A 15,663-nucleotide genomic window follows, 5' to 3' on the forward strand; every position below is an offset into this window, starting at 1 on the left:
TGAAAACAAAAAAAACATTTCATTTTAGAATGTGAGTCCTTTAAAGACAACAAGGATAATCTATTGAGCTAGCTCCTAGGATACTCTATTGAGCTAGGGTTTTGTCACTAAGTTGGGAACATTTATTGTGAGGCTTCACAGGAAAATGGTAAAATACAAGAACCCTCGGAAACATTTATTGTGAGACTTCACAGGGAAATGGTGAAATACAAAAATCAAATAAAGAAAAAATATGTTCTATAAACTATCTTTAACCTACTAAACAGTAAAATAATATATTTATTTATTTCTTCTTCTATTTTATTTCTTTCGTTTTAAATTAGTAAAATACCTTAATTTACATTTATATTACATTACTATAAATAGATTTCCTCAAAACAAAGCGGTGTAAAATAAATTTTACCAAAAAATTCTTAAATATAATAAATACCAAATATCGGTAATTACATGAAAGATCTAGAATAGGTTTTCACTTTCCGATTCTATACGGAACTGAGATAGTTACCTTGCAAAAAGAGTTTGATTTGGACAATCAATCTGAAGTATAGAAAGAGATATACTTCATCTTTTTGAGGGTAGGAGAAAAGATAGAACCTGATCATTGAATTGATTGGAAGTTAAATCAGAAACTCATGTCATTGACTTTTTTTGGTCCTTTGGTTAATATGAACTCCCAATGAATCATCTCCAATTCTTTGGAAATTTTGGTAGAGGACTAAAGAATAGTGGATTGAGCCGTATGAGGTAGGAAACTCTCAAGTACGGTTCTGAGGGAAGAAAACTTTTCCAAGTTTACCTATCCCGACCGAGGAGAACAGGCCATTCGACAGGGAGAGAGGAACGTGCAAAGAAAAGTGAGTGGGTCCCACCGTCGTGGAAAAAATGATTAGATTACATCTCAACGTGCCCGGTTGTCAATACCAGCTCCAAACGCTATTTTTTGAAAAATTTATTCGTCTGCCTAAACACTTTTTCTTTCTTTATTAATTAATCTATTAATCCATTTTCCAATTTTCCTCTCTATCTGTGCGTTGGATGCCCAAAATTCTTGGCCGGCTTTGCTTTTCTGGCCGCCCAATTGGAAATCCATCGAATGGTTAAAAATTCAAACGAGTTAATAAGAAAATAAAAATAAATCAATGAACATATAGATCTTGAGCGGGTCACCAGCGGCCTAACCAGGGTTCGTGTCGGCAGACAGTGAAAACAAACCCCAACGACAATAGGGCCCAGGGAAACTCAGAATAACCTTGGGCTAAGGTACAACGAAAACTGGACAGGTACGGATGGAATTTGAAGGACAAATTGTTTGTTAGGGGTGATTTTTATTTTTTTATTAAATAAGATTTATAATTTATAAGATTTTTTATAAAATTAGTTGAAAAATAAAAATTTCAAAATTAACAAAAAAATTTGTTTCGTAATTCCTACCGTTACAGATTTCAATGTTGGAGATCAGATGCACAGCTAGTTTAAATCAAATACTAAGTAAATAAATTTAAGCACATAAAGACACAGGAATTAACGTGGTTCACCCAACCAATCTGGGCTACGTCCACACAACATAGGCATTGACAATCTTATTAATCAAAGAGGATATTACATAATTCAATCCTCACAAAACTCTCACCCTCATTCCAAACAATCCGAATGGTTGCATGTTTTATAGCAAAAGGAATCTAACAACTTCATTAACTCACTTTCATCAAATATAGAAGGCATTAATCATCTCCCAACAACCTAGAGCTAATCTAGGAACTGATTCCTATTGTTGTCATCTACTGAGATTTTCCCTATCTTGTGCAAAACCGAAAATCTCAACAATCTCCACCTTGATAACAATTAGCCTGATGCCGTGTTATTATTATTTTATCTTTTCTGCAAGCCAAGAGAAGCCAAACACCAACGTAGCTTCTCTAACAACATTGGTTTCGTGAACATGTCTGCACAATTCTCCTTTGTATGCACCTTTTCAAGAGAGACTCCCCTTTCAGTGATAACCTGTCTTACAAAATGGTATTTAATTGGAATATGCTTTGATTTACTATGATAGGCCGGATTCTTAGCCAAATGTATTGCACTTTGACTATCACAAAGTAACCTGATGTTGTCCTGTAACCTACCAAACTCACCAAGCAAACCTTTCAACCAAACCGCTTCTTTGCAAGCATGAGAAGCAGCAATGTATTCTGCTTCAGTAGTGGATAAAGCAACAATGTTCTGTAGCTTTGACATCTAGCTTATAGCTCCACCTGCAAGAGTAAATACATACCCTGAAGTTGATCTTCTCTTATCCAAATCACCTGCAAAATCGGAATCAACATATTCGCAAACAAATTCACTACTCTTATTGTAAGTGATACAATAACTACCTGTGCCTCTCAGATACCGAAGCACCCATTTCACTGCTGACCAGTGTTCTTTACCCGGATTTGCCATGTACCTGTTGACAACCCCAACTGCATGTGAAATATCTGGTTGCGTACACACCATCACATACATTAAACGCCCTACTACATTAGCATATGGAATTAGAGACGTATAATCCTTTTCTTCCTCTGAATTAGGACATAAACTCGAAGAAAACTTGAAATGGGAAGCGAGAGGGACTGACACAGGCTTCACGTTATTCATACCAAACCTCAAAAGTATTTTCTCAATATACATTTGTTGTGATAGCCATAGCTTACCATTGCTCCTGTCTTTGAAAATCTCCATGCCCAAAATCTGTCTTGCTGCTCCTAGATCTGTCATATCAAATGTCCTTGCCATCTGAGCCTTCAACCTGTTGATTTCTTCTATGCTTTTGCTTGCTAAAAGCATATCGTCAAAATACAATACTAAGATAATGAATATGTCCTTTTTCAATTGCTTAAAATAAACACAATGATCATATTCACGTCTAACATATTTCTGACTCAACATGAAAGAATCAAACTTCTTATACCACTGCCGAGGCAACTGCTTCAGGCCATATAATGACTTCTTGAGCCTGCAGACAAATTTCTCATTGCGATGCTGAACAAACTCTTCCGGTTGTTCCATATAAATTTCCTCATCTAAGTCACCATGTAGAAATGCAGTCTTAACATCTAATTGCTGCAACTCTAAATCAAGCAAAGCCACTAATGCTAACACAATTCTAATTGAAACAATTTTAACCACTGGTGAAAAAATCTCATGAAAGTCAATACCAGCTTTCTGAGAAAACCCTTTTGCAACCAGCCACGCTTTGTACCTGTCTTTCGTATCATTCACACCCCGTTTCATCTTGAAGACCCATTTACACCCCACAGTTTTCCTGCCTTTCGGAAGCTCAACCAGATCCCATTTGCCATTCTTACCCAAGGCCATCATTTCGTCTTTCATGGCCGCTTTCTACATATCACTTTTCGAACCTTCTATTGCTTCCTGATAGCACAGAGGTTCATCGTCATTAGCAGTAAATGCAACAGAAGTGACATAATCATCATACCTTCTCGGTGGCCGTTTGATTCTTGTCTACCTCCTTAAGGATGTTTCTGGCGCTTCCTCGATTGGCTGACTACCATCTGTAGGAACTTCTTGCCGATCAGTATCTGAGACCTGTTCATGATCTAAACCTGAACCCTGTTCATGATCTGATTCTGAAACCTGTTCATGGCTAGTATCTGAACTATGGTCATCATGACTATCATTAGAAATGTTATCAAACTGAATGTGCTGAAAATCAGATACATCATCATGTTTCAATCTACTATCTACATCTAACTGTACAAGAGAGGATTCATTAAACTTTACATCTCTATTGATGATGATTTTGTGGGTAGTAGGATCCCACAATCTATATCCCTTTGTTCCAACACCATACCCAACAAAGATATACCTTTTCGACTTTGGATCTAATTTAGTTCGCTGATGTTTAGGCACTAGAGCATATGCATCACAACGAAACACTCTGAGTTTAGAATAATCACAAGGGCGTCCTTTCCATACCTCTTGTGGAATCTTGCAGCCTATCGCCATTGATGGAGATCGGTTTATCACATAACAAGCTGTTGCCACTGCTTTCGTCCACAACTCCTTTTGCAACCCGGCGTTACTCAGCATACTCTTTTCTCTCTCTAGAAGAGTCTTGTTCATGCGTTCAACAACTCCATTCTGCTGGGGAGTATAAACCGTGGTCTTATGTCTCTCGATCCCTGCATCCTTGCAATAGCTGTCAAACTCCTTGGAAGTAAACTCACCACCATTGTCAGTTCTTAAATATTTTATTGTTCTACCAGCGCTGTTTTCTACCAATGCTCTAAACTGCTTCAAAAATGAAAAAACATCAGACTTCCTTCTCAACATGTAGACCCACACTTTCCTAGAAAAGTCATCAATGAATGATACAAAATAAGACGAACCACCATATGAGGTTGTAGGGGCTGGTCCCCAAACATCTAAATGGATATAATCAAGTATGCCTTTACTAGTATGTTTGTCTGTTTTAAACTTTTGTTTACTTTGTTTTCCAAACAGACAATGCTTACAAAAATCTAACTTTCCAGACTTCAGATTTGGAAGTAACTTGTGATTAGCCAAAATTTTCAACCCTCTTTCACTCATATGCCCCAATCTTTGATGCCATAAGTGAATGGAACTACTGTCATGCTCAGACACCGTAGACACATAATCTGACCCTGTACTTCCTTCTAACTGAAATAGATTTCCTACCTTCTTAGCTTTCATCACTAGTAAAATACCTTTGTAAATTTTCATTACTCCACCTTGAATTACAGTTTCATATCCATTTGAATCAAGTGCTCTTAATGAAATCAATTTTTTTCTTAAATCTGGTACATGCCTCACATCAGTTAATATTCTAGTTGTCCCATCAAACATTTGTAGTTGTATGCTCCCAATCCCAACAATATTACATGTTACATCATTACCCATGTACAAAACTCCATCATTAATTGATTTATATTCCTTAAACCATTCTTTATGGATACACATGTGGTTAGATGCACCGGAATCTAACAACCAATGTTGACCATTATTTGACACATTAACTGATAATACTTCATCACTCATACCTGAACCAGATGTCGAACCTGTATCTGTCGCATTTGCCTCCTTCTTCTTTGTCGAAGAATCTGCTTTTGAAGTTTGCTGCTGTCGCTTCCAGCAGTCCTTCTTTAAATGCTCTGATTTGCCACAAAACTAGCACTTTAGCTTACTCTTCTTCCCTTTCGACTTTGAACGTGAATCACTCGGCTTCCTGGGGCGTCTTTCTTTCGAACGACCTCTAACCATCATAGCTTCTGATGTAGAGGTTTCAGAATGCGACTTCCTCCTTGTTTCTTCCGATAATAAGGATGCAACTACATCATCAAACTCAATAGTTTCTGATGAACCAAGACTTATAGAAGTAACAAAATGATCCCATGACTCGGGAAACGAGCACAATAAAGTAATAGCTTTATCCTCGGATGGAATTTTTACTTCTATACTTTGTAATTGCACAAGAAGAGTATTAAAAGAATTTAAATGATCAGCAATCGATGTACCTTCCTTCATTCGCAAACTGTACAACTGTCGCTTCAAGAGAATACTATTGGTTAAGGATTTGGTCATGTACAGTTTCTCCAGTTTTGTCCACAAACCAACAGCTGTTGTTTCCGACATGTTATTAAACAGGACATCGTCCGCCAGGCATAATAGAATAGCACTTACTGCTCTTTCATCCATCGCGTCCCACTCATCGTCTGTGATGTTGTAAGGTTGTTTGGATTTACCCATGAATGCCTTTACCATGCCTTGTTGGACAAGCAGGTCATGCATTTTCACCTTCCAGATCTCAAAATTATTTTTGCCATTAAAGTTCTCAATTTCAAAACAGGCACTCTGAGTTTTTTCCATCTTATATCAATAAAAAAACCGCAATAATGTCCAAAACCAATGTTTAAATACCAGCAATTAAAACACTGCCTATGCCTTTGCTTAAAAAAAAAACTGAGTATCAAACTTCCAATAAGTGCATTGGAATTGAGTCATCAACATCAAGTAATATGGGTCCATCGTTATGGACATATATCGAACTTTTCTCAAAAGTGATACATCCCTTTCAATAAATAATGGAAACCTTTTTTAATAACAATAAGTTGTGAACGTGGCCTTCACACATGTGATCGGTGCCAAGTAATAAAACTCTAGGTTAACCGTATATGATATGGGGAAATATAAAACAAGTCACATATTTCACGACATCCATCCTTTAATTCAACGATAGCATCATGTTTATGGTGGCATGGTCGAAAACAAAAAATCGTGAGATCTTGTATCGACGTGAAATCTTGTTTTTGAGCATGGAATTTCAACAATGCTGAGCACCCACGATTTGGTCTTTGCCTAGAGTTTTTAAAATTACGTTATTATGATCAAAGGATGACATCAAACGTATGGGATAACATAATAAATTTTGTGTGCAACACATTTAACAGTTATCACACGCAATCCTGAGTATCAACAGCACCAGCACGCACACTAATCTTTCATACGCAGTGATGAAAAAATTGGCCAGCAGTGCAAAACCAATCAATACGCAGGAAATGGTTGGCCAGAGTAAGTGTGTATATGTTTTATTGTCAGCAGGAAAAAACAATCAATACGCACCAGCTCTTCACGCAGAAAATCTGCCAGCAATCCACTCATCAGCACCATATCGGTTCTCTAACGCATCAGCAACAGATCGGCTCTCTAACGCACCAGCACCATATCGGCTCTCTAACGCACCAGGATACACCACGCAGCAGCAAACTCCAGCACCATTCAACGCACAGCAATCCCCACGCTCCACGCAGGTTGGACAGCACCCTCCACGCAGGTTCTCACATGCTCCACATAGGCTTCAGCCAACGCAGGTTCAAAACACTCCACGCAGGTTCAAAAAACACTCCACGCAGCTTAACTTCGAACAAGCAATCATGCGCTCCAGGCTTCAGGCTTTCCACCGCAGCACCAGCTCAAACAATGCAGGCGGACAGGCATTCAACACAGCCAACGCTCCAACTCGAGCACGCGCTCCACCTCCAACTGCTCTGATACCACTTGTTGGAGATTAGATGCACATCTAGTTTAAATCAAATACTCAGCAAATAAATTTAAGCACATAAAGAAACAGGAATCAACGTGGTTCACCCAACCAATCTGGGCTACGTCCACACAACATAGGCATCGGAAATCTTATTAATCAAACAGGAGATTACATAATTCAATCCTCACAAAACTCTCACCCTCAGTCCAAACAATCTGAATGGTTGCCTGTTTTATAGCAAAAGGAATCTAACAACTTCATTAACTCACTTTCATCAAATATAGAAGGCATTAATCATCTCCCAACAACCTGGAGCTAATCTAGGAACTGATTCCTATTGTTGTCATCTACTGAGATTTTATCTATCTTGCGCAAAACAGAAAATCTCAACATTCAATACCCAACCACACACAAATAAATCGTACCGAGCCATCAATCCAATTAATTGTTTGATTCCAACCCTGTTGGTAGGTATTAAACATTTCAGTAACCATGAACCAATAAATCGTCCTAGAGCCATCAAACCTTGGGTTGGAACCCTATCAAGCAAGTGATATCTGCAAAAAGAATTATAAGCAAAAATAAAGTTCACATTACAAAAAAAAACCAAGAGAAAAAGTACGGAAGAATTAATACCACTAACAGTGGCTATATGTCACATAATAAGAATTAAAGAAAAAAAAACCATTAATATGAACATTGTTTTTTCTAGGGCCAATTGTGGTTTTAGGAATTTCATATTTGAATTTTTTTGTTCTTACTCTATTAACTTGTCTGTGTGTAACTATCCAAAATTTTGGAGGGATTAGTTTTTTATTCAAAATATTGATATATGCTCTTGAATCTATTAATGTTCGCATTGTAAAGATTTATTTTTTGATATCTATTTTTAACCACACATGATGTTGTTGATACGTATGGTCATTATTTTCATATTCCCAAATCTCAAATTCTCAGGATGTTTCCCTTCGTAAATCTCTACATTGGGATTTATCCAATAATCTCCTTGCTCTGTTTTCTTTTCCTTTTTCTTTTTCCACTTTTGAAATTTTTGTTTTGGGCTCAACAATTTCTTTCTTTAGATGATTAATTTCATGGCTGATTTCCTCTAGGGTCAAGGATTTGGGCTTTTTATGTTGTTGGTTTCTTTGAAAAGACTTCGTATTCTTTTCATAAGAGGCATTTACAAACAAAGCTTTAGAGATGGTACCTTTTGAAGAACTACTAGTGCATCTGTGCATGGTTTGCAAGAATGTTTCTAGGAGCTTTTCTTTTAGTTCTCCTTCTGCAAGCATATTGATGCTTGAAAGTACTTTATATTCATCATCATCTACGATATGTGCCATACAAAACTTTTATTTCTGTGTAGTTTTTTCATCTTGTTCTTCTGAATCAAAGTCTAATTCCGTTTCACAGACGTTGCAATGACATTCGTCAATATCTGTTCAATCACACTGTTGTATATGCATGTTTATATGTTCATCACTATACTCTGGGTCTAAATTGCTAGACTTAGTTGATTTTGGTGAACTACAACAATCTTCTTTCATCAATTGTACTTCCTCTTTGAATTGAACTAGTGGTCTTCTTACCTGTCTCTGAGTTCTTCTGAGGAATTGTTCTTGTGACTTTCTGCCTCTGTTTGCTCTGGATTCTTTTCCCTTAGGAAACTTATTTTTCGTATGCCCACTTTCTCCACATAGCCAACAAGTGATCATTTGTTTCCTCTGTGATTTGAGGTGAATATCCTTTGGTGCAAAATAATGTGTGTTGGGCATGGTCTTGTAATACCCTTTTCTGGGATGTTTTCTTGTTTTCTCAGGGAGATTTTTGGTTGGTTGTTTTTGTCTTTTCTTCAAAAAATTTCTGATCTGTCTTTTTTGTACAAAAGGACCATCAATTGATAATCCACATTAATTGAAAATAGACTTACTGTGAGGTAGATAAAATCAGACTTGAATTGAAAAAGAAGGAGATGCAGCTCACAGGTGAGTACTGCACCTAGAGACTGCACTCAAACAAAGAGAACTCTCTCCGTACACTCTACTATTCATCAAATGAGCAAATACATCATTAGGTACATTACTAGAACTTAGAAAATTGCAACCAAACTCCTAAACTCTATGAACAAATCCTAAACTAAGGAGATACGTTACAACTTATGTAACCATTTCTCCATTAATACAAAATAATATTATTTATTTTCAACTCCCCCCCCCCCTTAATGGAGAAGGATTATCCTGAACTCCTAGCATCCCTCTAAACAATTCAAACTTTACACACTCAAGAGGCTTAGTAAAAATATCAGCCATGTTATCATAAGTTTTACAATATTCAGCACATATCTCTTTTGACTGTTGTTTCTCTTGGACAAAATGAACTTGAGTATCGATATGCTTGGTATTTTTATGAAAGACTGGATTGTATGCAAGCTTGATGGTACTCTGGTTGTCGGTTTTGATAATAGTTGATTCTTTCTGTTCTTCTCCTGCATCGTTGAGAAGTCTTCTCAACCAGATAGCTTCACATGTGGCTGCACACAATGCTTGGTACTCAGCTTCACAAGAAGATAGAGCTACAATGTGCTGCTTTTTGCTGCTCCATGCTATGACCCCGGATCCAATGTTGAATGTGTAACCTGTGATAGATCTTTGATCATCCAAGTTACCTGCCCAATCGGAATCTGAAAAACCTACTAGAATAACATCAGAAGTATCAGTGTACAAAATGCCATAATTACAAGTACCACTAAGATACCTCAACACACTTTTTGCTGCGACCCAGTGATTTTCGAGTGGTTTTGACATGAACTGGCTCAACACACTAACAGAATATGCCAAATCTAGTCTACTTGTAGTCAGATATATCAAACTGCCAACTAGCTGTCTGTACATGGTAGCATCCACCTCTTTAGTACCGTCATCACTGCTCAACTTTAAGTTCTGCTGTAATGGTGTTGCTGCTGATCTGCACTGCTCCATTCTGAACCTTTCCAGCAAGCTTCTGGCATACTTCCCTTGAGTGAGAAAAGTTTGTCCAGAGTCTTTCCATACCTCCAATCCCAAGCAATAATGAAGGTTTCTGAGATCTTTCATCTCAAACACTTGTGACATCTGCTGTTTGATTTCTTTGATCAAATTGTTAGCATTCCCTGTTATGATCATATCATCTACATACAAAGAAATCAAAATTATTTGCCTCTTTTTATTAAACTTGGTATACAGATTTGGATCATTCAAGCTCCTATGGAAGCCACGCTGAACAAAAAATGAGTCAATTTTCTCATACCACGACCTGGGTGCCTGTTTTAAACCATAAATTGCCTTTTTCAATTTACACACAAGATGTTCCTGCCCCTTTTTCACAAAACCTTCAGGCTGTACTAAATAAATTTCTTCCTTCAAGTCTCCATTCAGAAATGCAAACTTAACATCTAGCTAGTGTAGCTGCCATTTGTGTTTTGTTGCTAAGGAAATTAGCATTCTAATGGTGTTTAATTTGGCTACAACAGCAAAGGTGTCATCGAAATCTATTCCCTTTTTCTATGAGTAACCCTTTGCTACCAGTCTAGCTTTAAGTTTCTCTATACTCCCATCTACATTTATTTTTGGTTTATACAGCCATTTGCATCCTATGGGGGTTTTACCTTCAGGCAATTCAACCAAATCCCAAGTATGGTTTCTGTTTATTGATTCTATTTCCTCATACATTGCAGCCCTCCATGCATCAGATTTACTTGCTTCCTCATAATTTGCAGGTTCTACAATGTTTAAAATCTTTGACATTAATGCATAGTCTTTCAATTTAGAAGATAATCGAGTCTTCCTACCTGATCTCCTTGGTAGGGGACTTACCTCAATTCTGTCTATTTCAACCTTTTCTGGGCTTGCATCATCATTGATTACATTGTCTGTTACTTCTTCTTCTTGTTTCTCCTCCTGCTCTTCATCTTCCTCACTGTTTTCTTCCAATAGCAATGGAATGTGCCAATCACTGTTAGAGTCATTCTTTCCTTCTTCAACTTGTTCATGAAATATGACATCTCTGCTTGCAAAAACCTTGTGAGTCATAGGATTAAATAACTTATATGCCTTGAACTCAGTGCCATATCCAACAAATATACATTTCAGGGCTTTAGGATCTAACTTCTTCCTATCTGCCTTAGGTATATGAGCATAAGCTTTTGACCCAAATATTCTTAAGTGACTCACTACTGGTTTGAATCCAAACAATGCTTCAAAAGGGGTTTTGAAGCCTAGACATCTAGTAGGACTCCTATTCTTTAAATACACAACAGTATTAATATCTTTTGCCCAAAGACCATTTGATAGACCCTTACCTTGAAGCATGCTCCTTGCGCACTCCATAAGAGTCTTGTTTCTCCGTTCTGCCACTCCATTCTGCCGTGGAATGTGGGGCACTGTAAACTGTTGCACAATCCCATGATGCTTGCAGAAATCCATGAACTCTCCCAACCTGTATTCTCCCCCTTGATCTGAGCGGAGAATTTTTATCATTTTTCCTGTCTGGTTTTCTACCATGGATTTAAACTCTTTAAAATACTGAAAAGCTTGACTCTTTTTACTCAGAAAGTATACCCATGAAAATCTAGTGCAATCATCTGTAAATAAGAGAAAGTAATATGCTCCTCCTAATGACCTGGTTTGCATAGGTCCACAGATGTCTGTATGCACCAGTTCTAAAATGTCTCTTTCCTTTCTATTAACATGCAAAGGGAACTCTTCTCTATGCATTTTCCCTAATGCACATCCATCACAATCCAGCTTAACATTATGGAAAACAGGGAGTTCATCGACCATACCTTTTATCTAAAGTAGGATGAGGTCTTGCAGATTAAGATGTCCGAATCTCTGATGCCAGAGATTTTCGACTGTCGATCCAGCTGCAACCATTGCTTGTTGTGGCATACTCTTCACATCTAGTTTGTACAGGCTCCCCACATGCACTCCTGTTGCAACTGTTTCCATCTGGCTATCCTTAATGACACGATTAGTCTTAAATAATTGAACTTGCATGTCTTGATCAGTAATCATTGAGACAGAGACCAAATTTTTCTTAATTCCTGGAACATACAATACATTTTTAAGGTGTCTAATGTCTCTGCTAGGTAATTTTACAGGAATGTCACCATATCCTTTGATCTCATGTCCACTATCATCTCCTAAATAGATTTTCGACCCACATGAAGTTTCTTCAAGAAATTCAAACCAATCCTTCTTACCAGTCATATGTGAGGATGCACCCGAGTCAACATACCATATGTCGTCCTCATCTCCCTTTGAAGCTGAAAGGGCACAATCGACTATAAACAGTCGAAGTTCGTGGCTATGATCCTCTTCTTCCTTAACAAAGTAACCCTTATGTTTTCTCTGTTTGTTTCTTCCTTCGTCTGCCTGCCTCTTATAACAATCTTTAATCTCATGTCCAGGTTTTCCACAGTAAAAACATTTTTTGCTGGGAAAATTATTAGCATACATACCTTTAAATGGTCTCTTCTGAAATGTGTTGGCTCCTTTCTGCTGGTGCTGCTGCGGTTGCTGATGCTGCTTCCGTCTATACTGTCTCTTTTTTGCCATCAGAGCAAGGTCATTGCTCTTTGATTTCAAATTTTGTCGTCACTCTTCTTCCTGTATCAAAATCCCTATCAGCTCTTCAAATGAAGGGGCTTTCTCCCTTGCTGACAGCACTGTGATAAACGTCTGGTATTCATCAATAATTCCATTCAACGTGATCGTGACCAGATATGAATCAGAAACTTTCTCTCTGATATCTCCCAATCTATCCTTCAGGTATTTGACTCTAGCAATGAATCCAGCAACGGACTCATTCTCCTCCACCTTCAATGCAAACAGCTTGCCTTTGAGTGACAAGACACGGTTTGTATTCTGCGTCTGGTATAGGTTTTTGATCATCATCAAAATGTCAGTGGCCGATTTACAGTCTCTAATATGTGGGATAACATTGTCCTTGATGGACATCTTCAATATGACCTTTGCTTTTGTCTCCCTTTTATCCCAATCTTGTTCTTGTGTGGTTGATCTTGATCTCAGCTCATTTCCTGTAACGATCGACCACGCAATTGCACTTTCAAGTAAATCCTGCATCTTGAATTTCCAGTTGGTGAAATTCGATCCATCGAGTTTGCCAGACTCGTGGAGATACGATTCTATGTTGTTATTCATATCGGATTGATAAAATTTCTGATCCTTTGATGACTAAATATATCCAACTGTACACTTTCAGGACACACAAAAAAAATCACCACATACCAGATCCGAACCTCTTTTTTTTTTTTTTGCTCAGAAAGAAAAATTGTATCTTCAATGCACCACCATCGGGCAAGTCCGATCTACTGCCACCAAGCAGATCTGGAACTCCAATGCGCCACCACCGGGCAAGTCCGATTTGCTACCATCGAGTAGATCAGGAACTCTAATGCACCACCACCGGGCAAGTCTGATCTACTGCCATCGAGTAGATCAGGAACTCCAATGCGCCACCACCAGGCAAGTCCGATTTGCTACCGTAGAGTAGATCAGGAACTCCAATGCGCCACCACCAGGCAAGTATGATATGCTGCCACCGAGTAGATCAGGAACTCCAATGCGCCACCATCGGGCAAGTCCGATCTGCTACCACTGAGTAGATCAGGAACTCCAATGCGCCACCACTGGGTAAATCCGATCTGCTGCCATCGAACAGATTTGAAATTTGAAAGTGCCACCACTGGACAACTACGATCTGCAAAAAATTGCAAATTTTCCAAAGAGAAAGAGGCTGGCGCTTCTCAATAACGAAATACCCGCGCCAGAAACAAAATCGACGCGTCTTACGATATTGGCGCGATTAAAGCTTGATTTTCCGCGCCAATAGCCCTTTCTGGAGCGCTGGCGCGATTATAGCTCTCAAAACTGCGCCAAATGGTGCGAATGTTCCTTAATAAATCGCGCCAACCCTTCATTCCCCTCAAAAATGGCGTGACTGTTCCTTAATAAATCATGCCAACCCTTCTTCCCCTAAAAAATGGTGCGACCGTTCACGACCAAACCGCGCCAACCGTTTCTTCCGCTCAGAGATGATCAATCATATGAGACCTGTATTCAGGTGTTACTGCAGTCCACTTGATTCTATGAATGCTTCTATATACACTCTACTGCCACTATAGATCGGTAATCAATGATGCATCCTAAAAAAAAAATTAAGGCTATCCCTACTCTGTGCTCTGATACCAAGATAAAAATCAGACTTGAATTGAAAAAGAAGGAGATGCAGCTCACAGGTGAGTACTGCACCTGGAGACTGCACTCAAACAAAGAGAACTCTCTCCGTACACTCTACTATTCATCAAATGAGCAATTACATCATTATGTACATTACTAGAACTTAGGAAGTTGCAACCAAACTCCTAAAATCTAGAAACAAATCCTAAACTAAGGAGATACATTACAACTTGTGTAACCATTTCTCCATTAATACAAAATAAGATTAATTATTTCAACTGAGGTAGTCTAGATAATTTTTGTGGAGACTTATTTACCTTCATGCTAGTACATAAGCCTACCAATTCTTTTGTGATGTTACAATATATTTCTCCCCATGTATATGTCTCAAAAGATGTTTGGAAAACTTCCTGCCTTTGGATATATTCTACAAATTTAGATGGAAGTGCTTCTAAGTAGACTTGTTTCCATAAGGCATTTTGGTTGTCTTTAACCTCATAAATTCTTTGAGTCCAATCCCTATGAAAGTCTTCATATTGTGACATTTTTCTGCATTTTAGATTCATTAGAATCATTTCATGTTTATTTGCAATTTCAACAGTTTCCCCACACCAGTGTTCAAGGATGAATGAGGTTAAAGCTCCTATCATGTTATTTTGGGGATCTCCATCCTCTTTATGGAATATATCTCCTTCTTCATCTTTGACTACTTCTTCTTCCATTTTATCAATTAGAGCAGGAGAAGACTCTACTTCCCACCATCTCTGTAAGGTGCTTGTGAAACATTGTATGAGGGTTTTACATGATTCAACTTCAGACTTTCCCCTCATACACATCAGTTTGTATTTAGTATACATCTGATCAATCATTTGCCTGATTTGACCAACACTTAGTCCATCTATATTCCATTCTTTGTAGGAGCCAGACTGAAAAGTATGTGTCTCAGGAAGTTTTCCTTTTCCATTGAGATCAAGAGTTGGATATTTGGTGTATTGACTGGACAATGGTTCATAGATGGGAAAAAGATGGTGACTTGAGGAGTCAGGTTTTTCTTCTTTGGATATGTCTTCTAGGAATGAAGAAATAGACTTTTTAGGAGACTGAGCTTGTTCTTAAGGCATTTCTTTGGGGAAGAGAAAAAGGAATTTCTCTATAGGTTTATTTTCATGCTGGATGGGCTCATGATGGCTAAACAACATGGAAGTGGGGATGTTTTTATCTTTTGGAGTTATAGTGAGCTTGTCAAAATTCTTAGAAATTTCTCCTATGATATCTTGTGTGGATTTGAGTCCCGAATCCATTCTTTTATCTGCACTGAAGATTCTTTGACAAATCCTTTCAAAACTAGAACTGAAAAATTCA

The 15,663-nt window shown here is 38.0% G+C and overlaps 1 protein-coding gene across 1 annotated transcript; it reads right to left on the reverse strand.

Annotated features, from left to right (window-relative positions):
• Positions 1–12,696: 12,696 nt before the first annotated feature.
• On the reverse strand, positions 12,697–13,185 carry LOC149200067 (uncharacterized). Its single transcript, XM_089400834.1, has one exon. The coding sequence runs from the start codon at positions 13,183–13,185 to the stop codon at positions 12,697–12,699; it is 489 nt and encodes a 162-aa protein (XP_089256960.1).
• Positions 13,186–15,663: the final 2,478 nt, after the last annotated feature.

Source organism: Pinus tabuliformis, chromosome 2_1 (genome assembly GCF_031772625.1).
Source record: "Pinus tabuliformis cultivar Carrire ecotype Pingquan chromosome 2_1, CPIR1, whole genome shotgun sequence".
In the NCBI taxonomy this organism is placed as follows: domain Eukaryota; kingdom Viridiplantae; phylum Streptophyta; class Pinopsida; order Pinales; family Pinaceae; genus Pinus; species Pinus tabuliformis.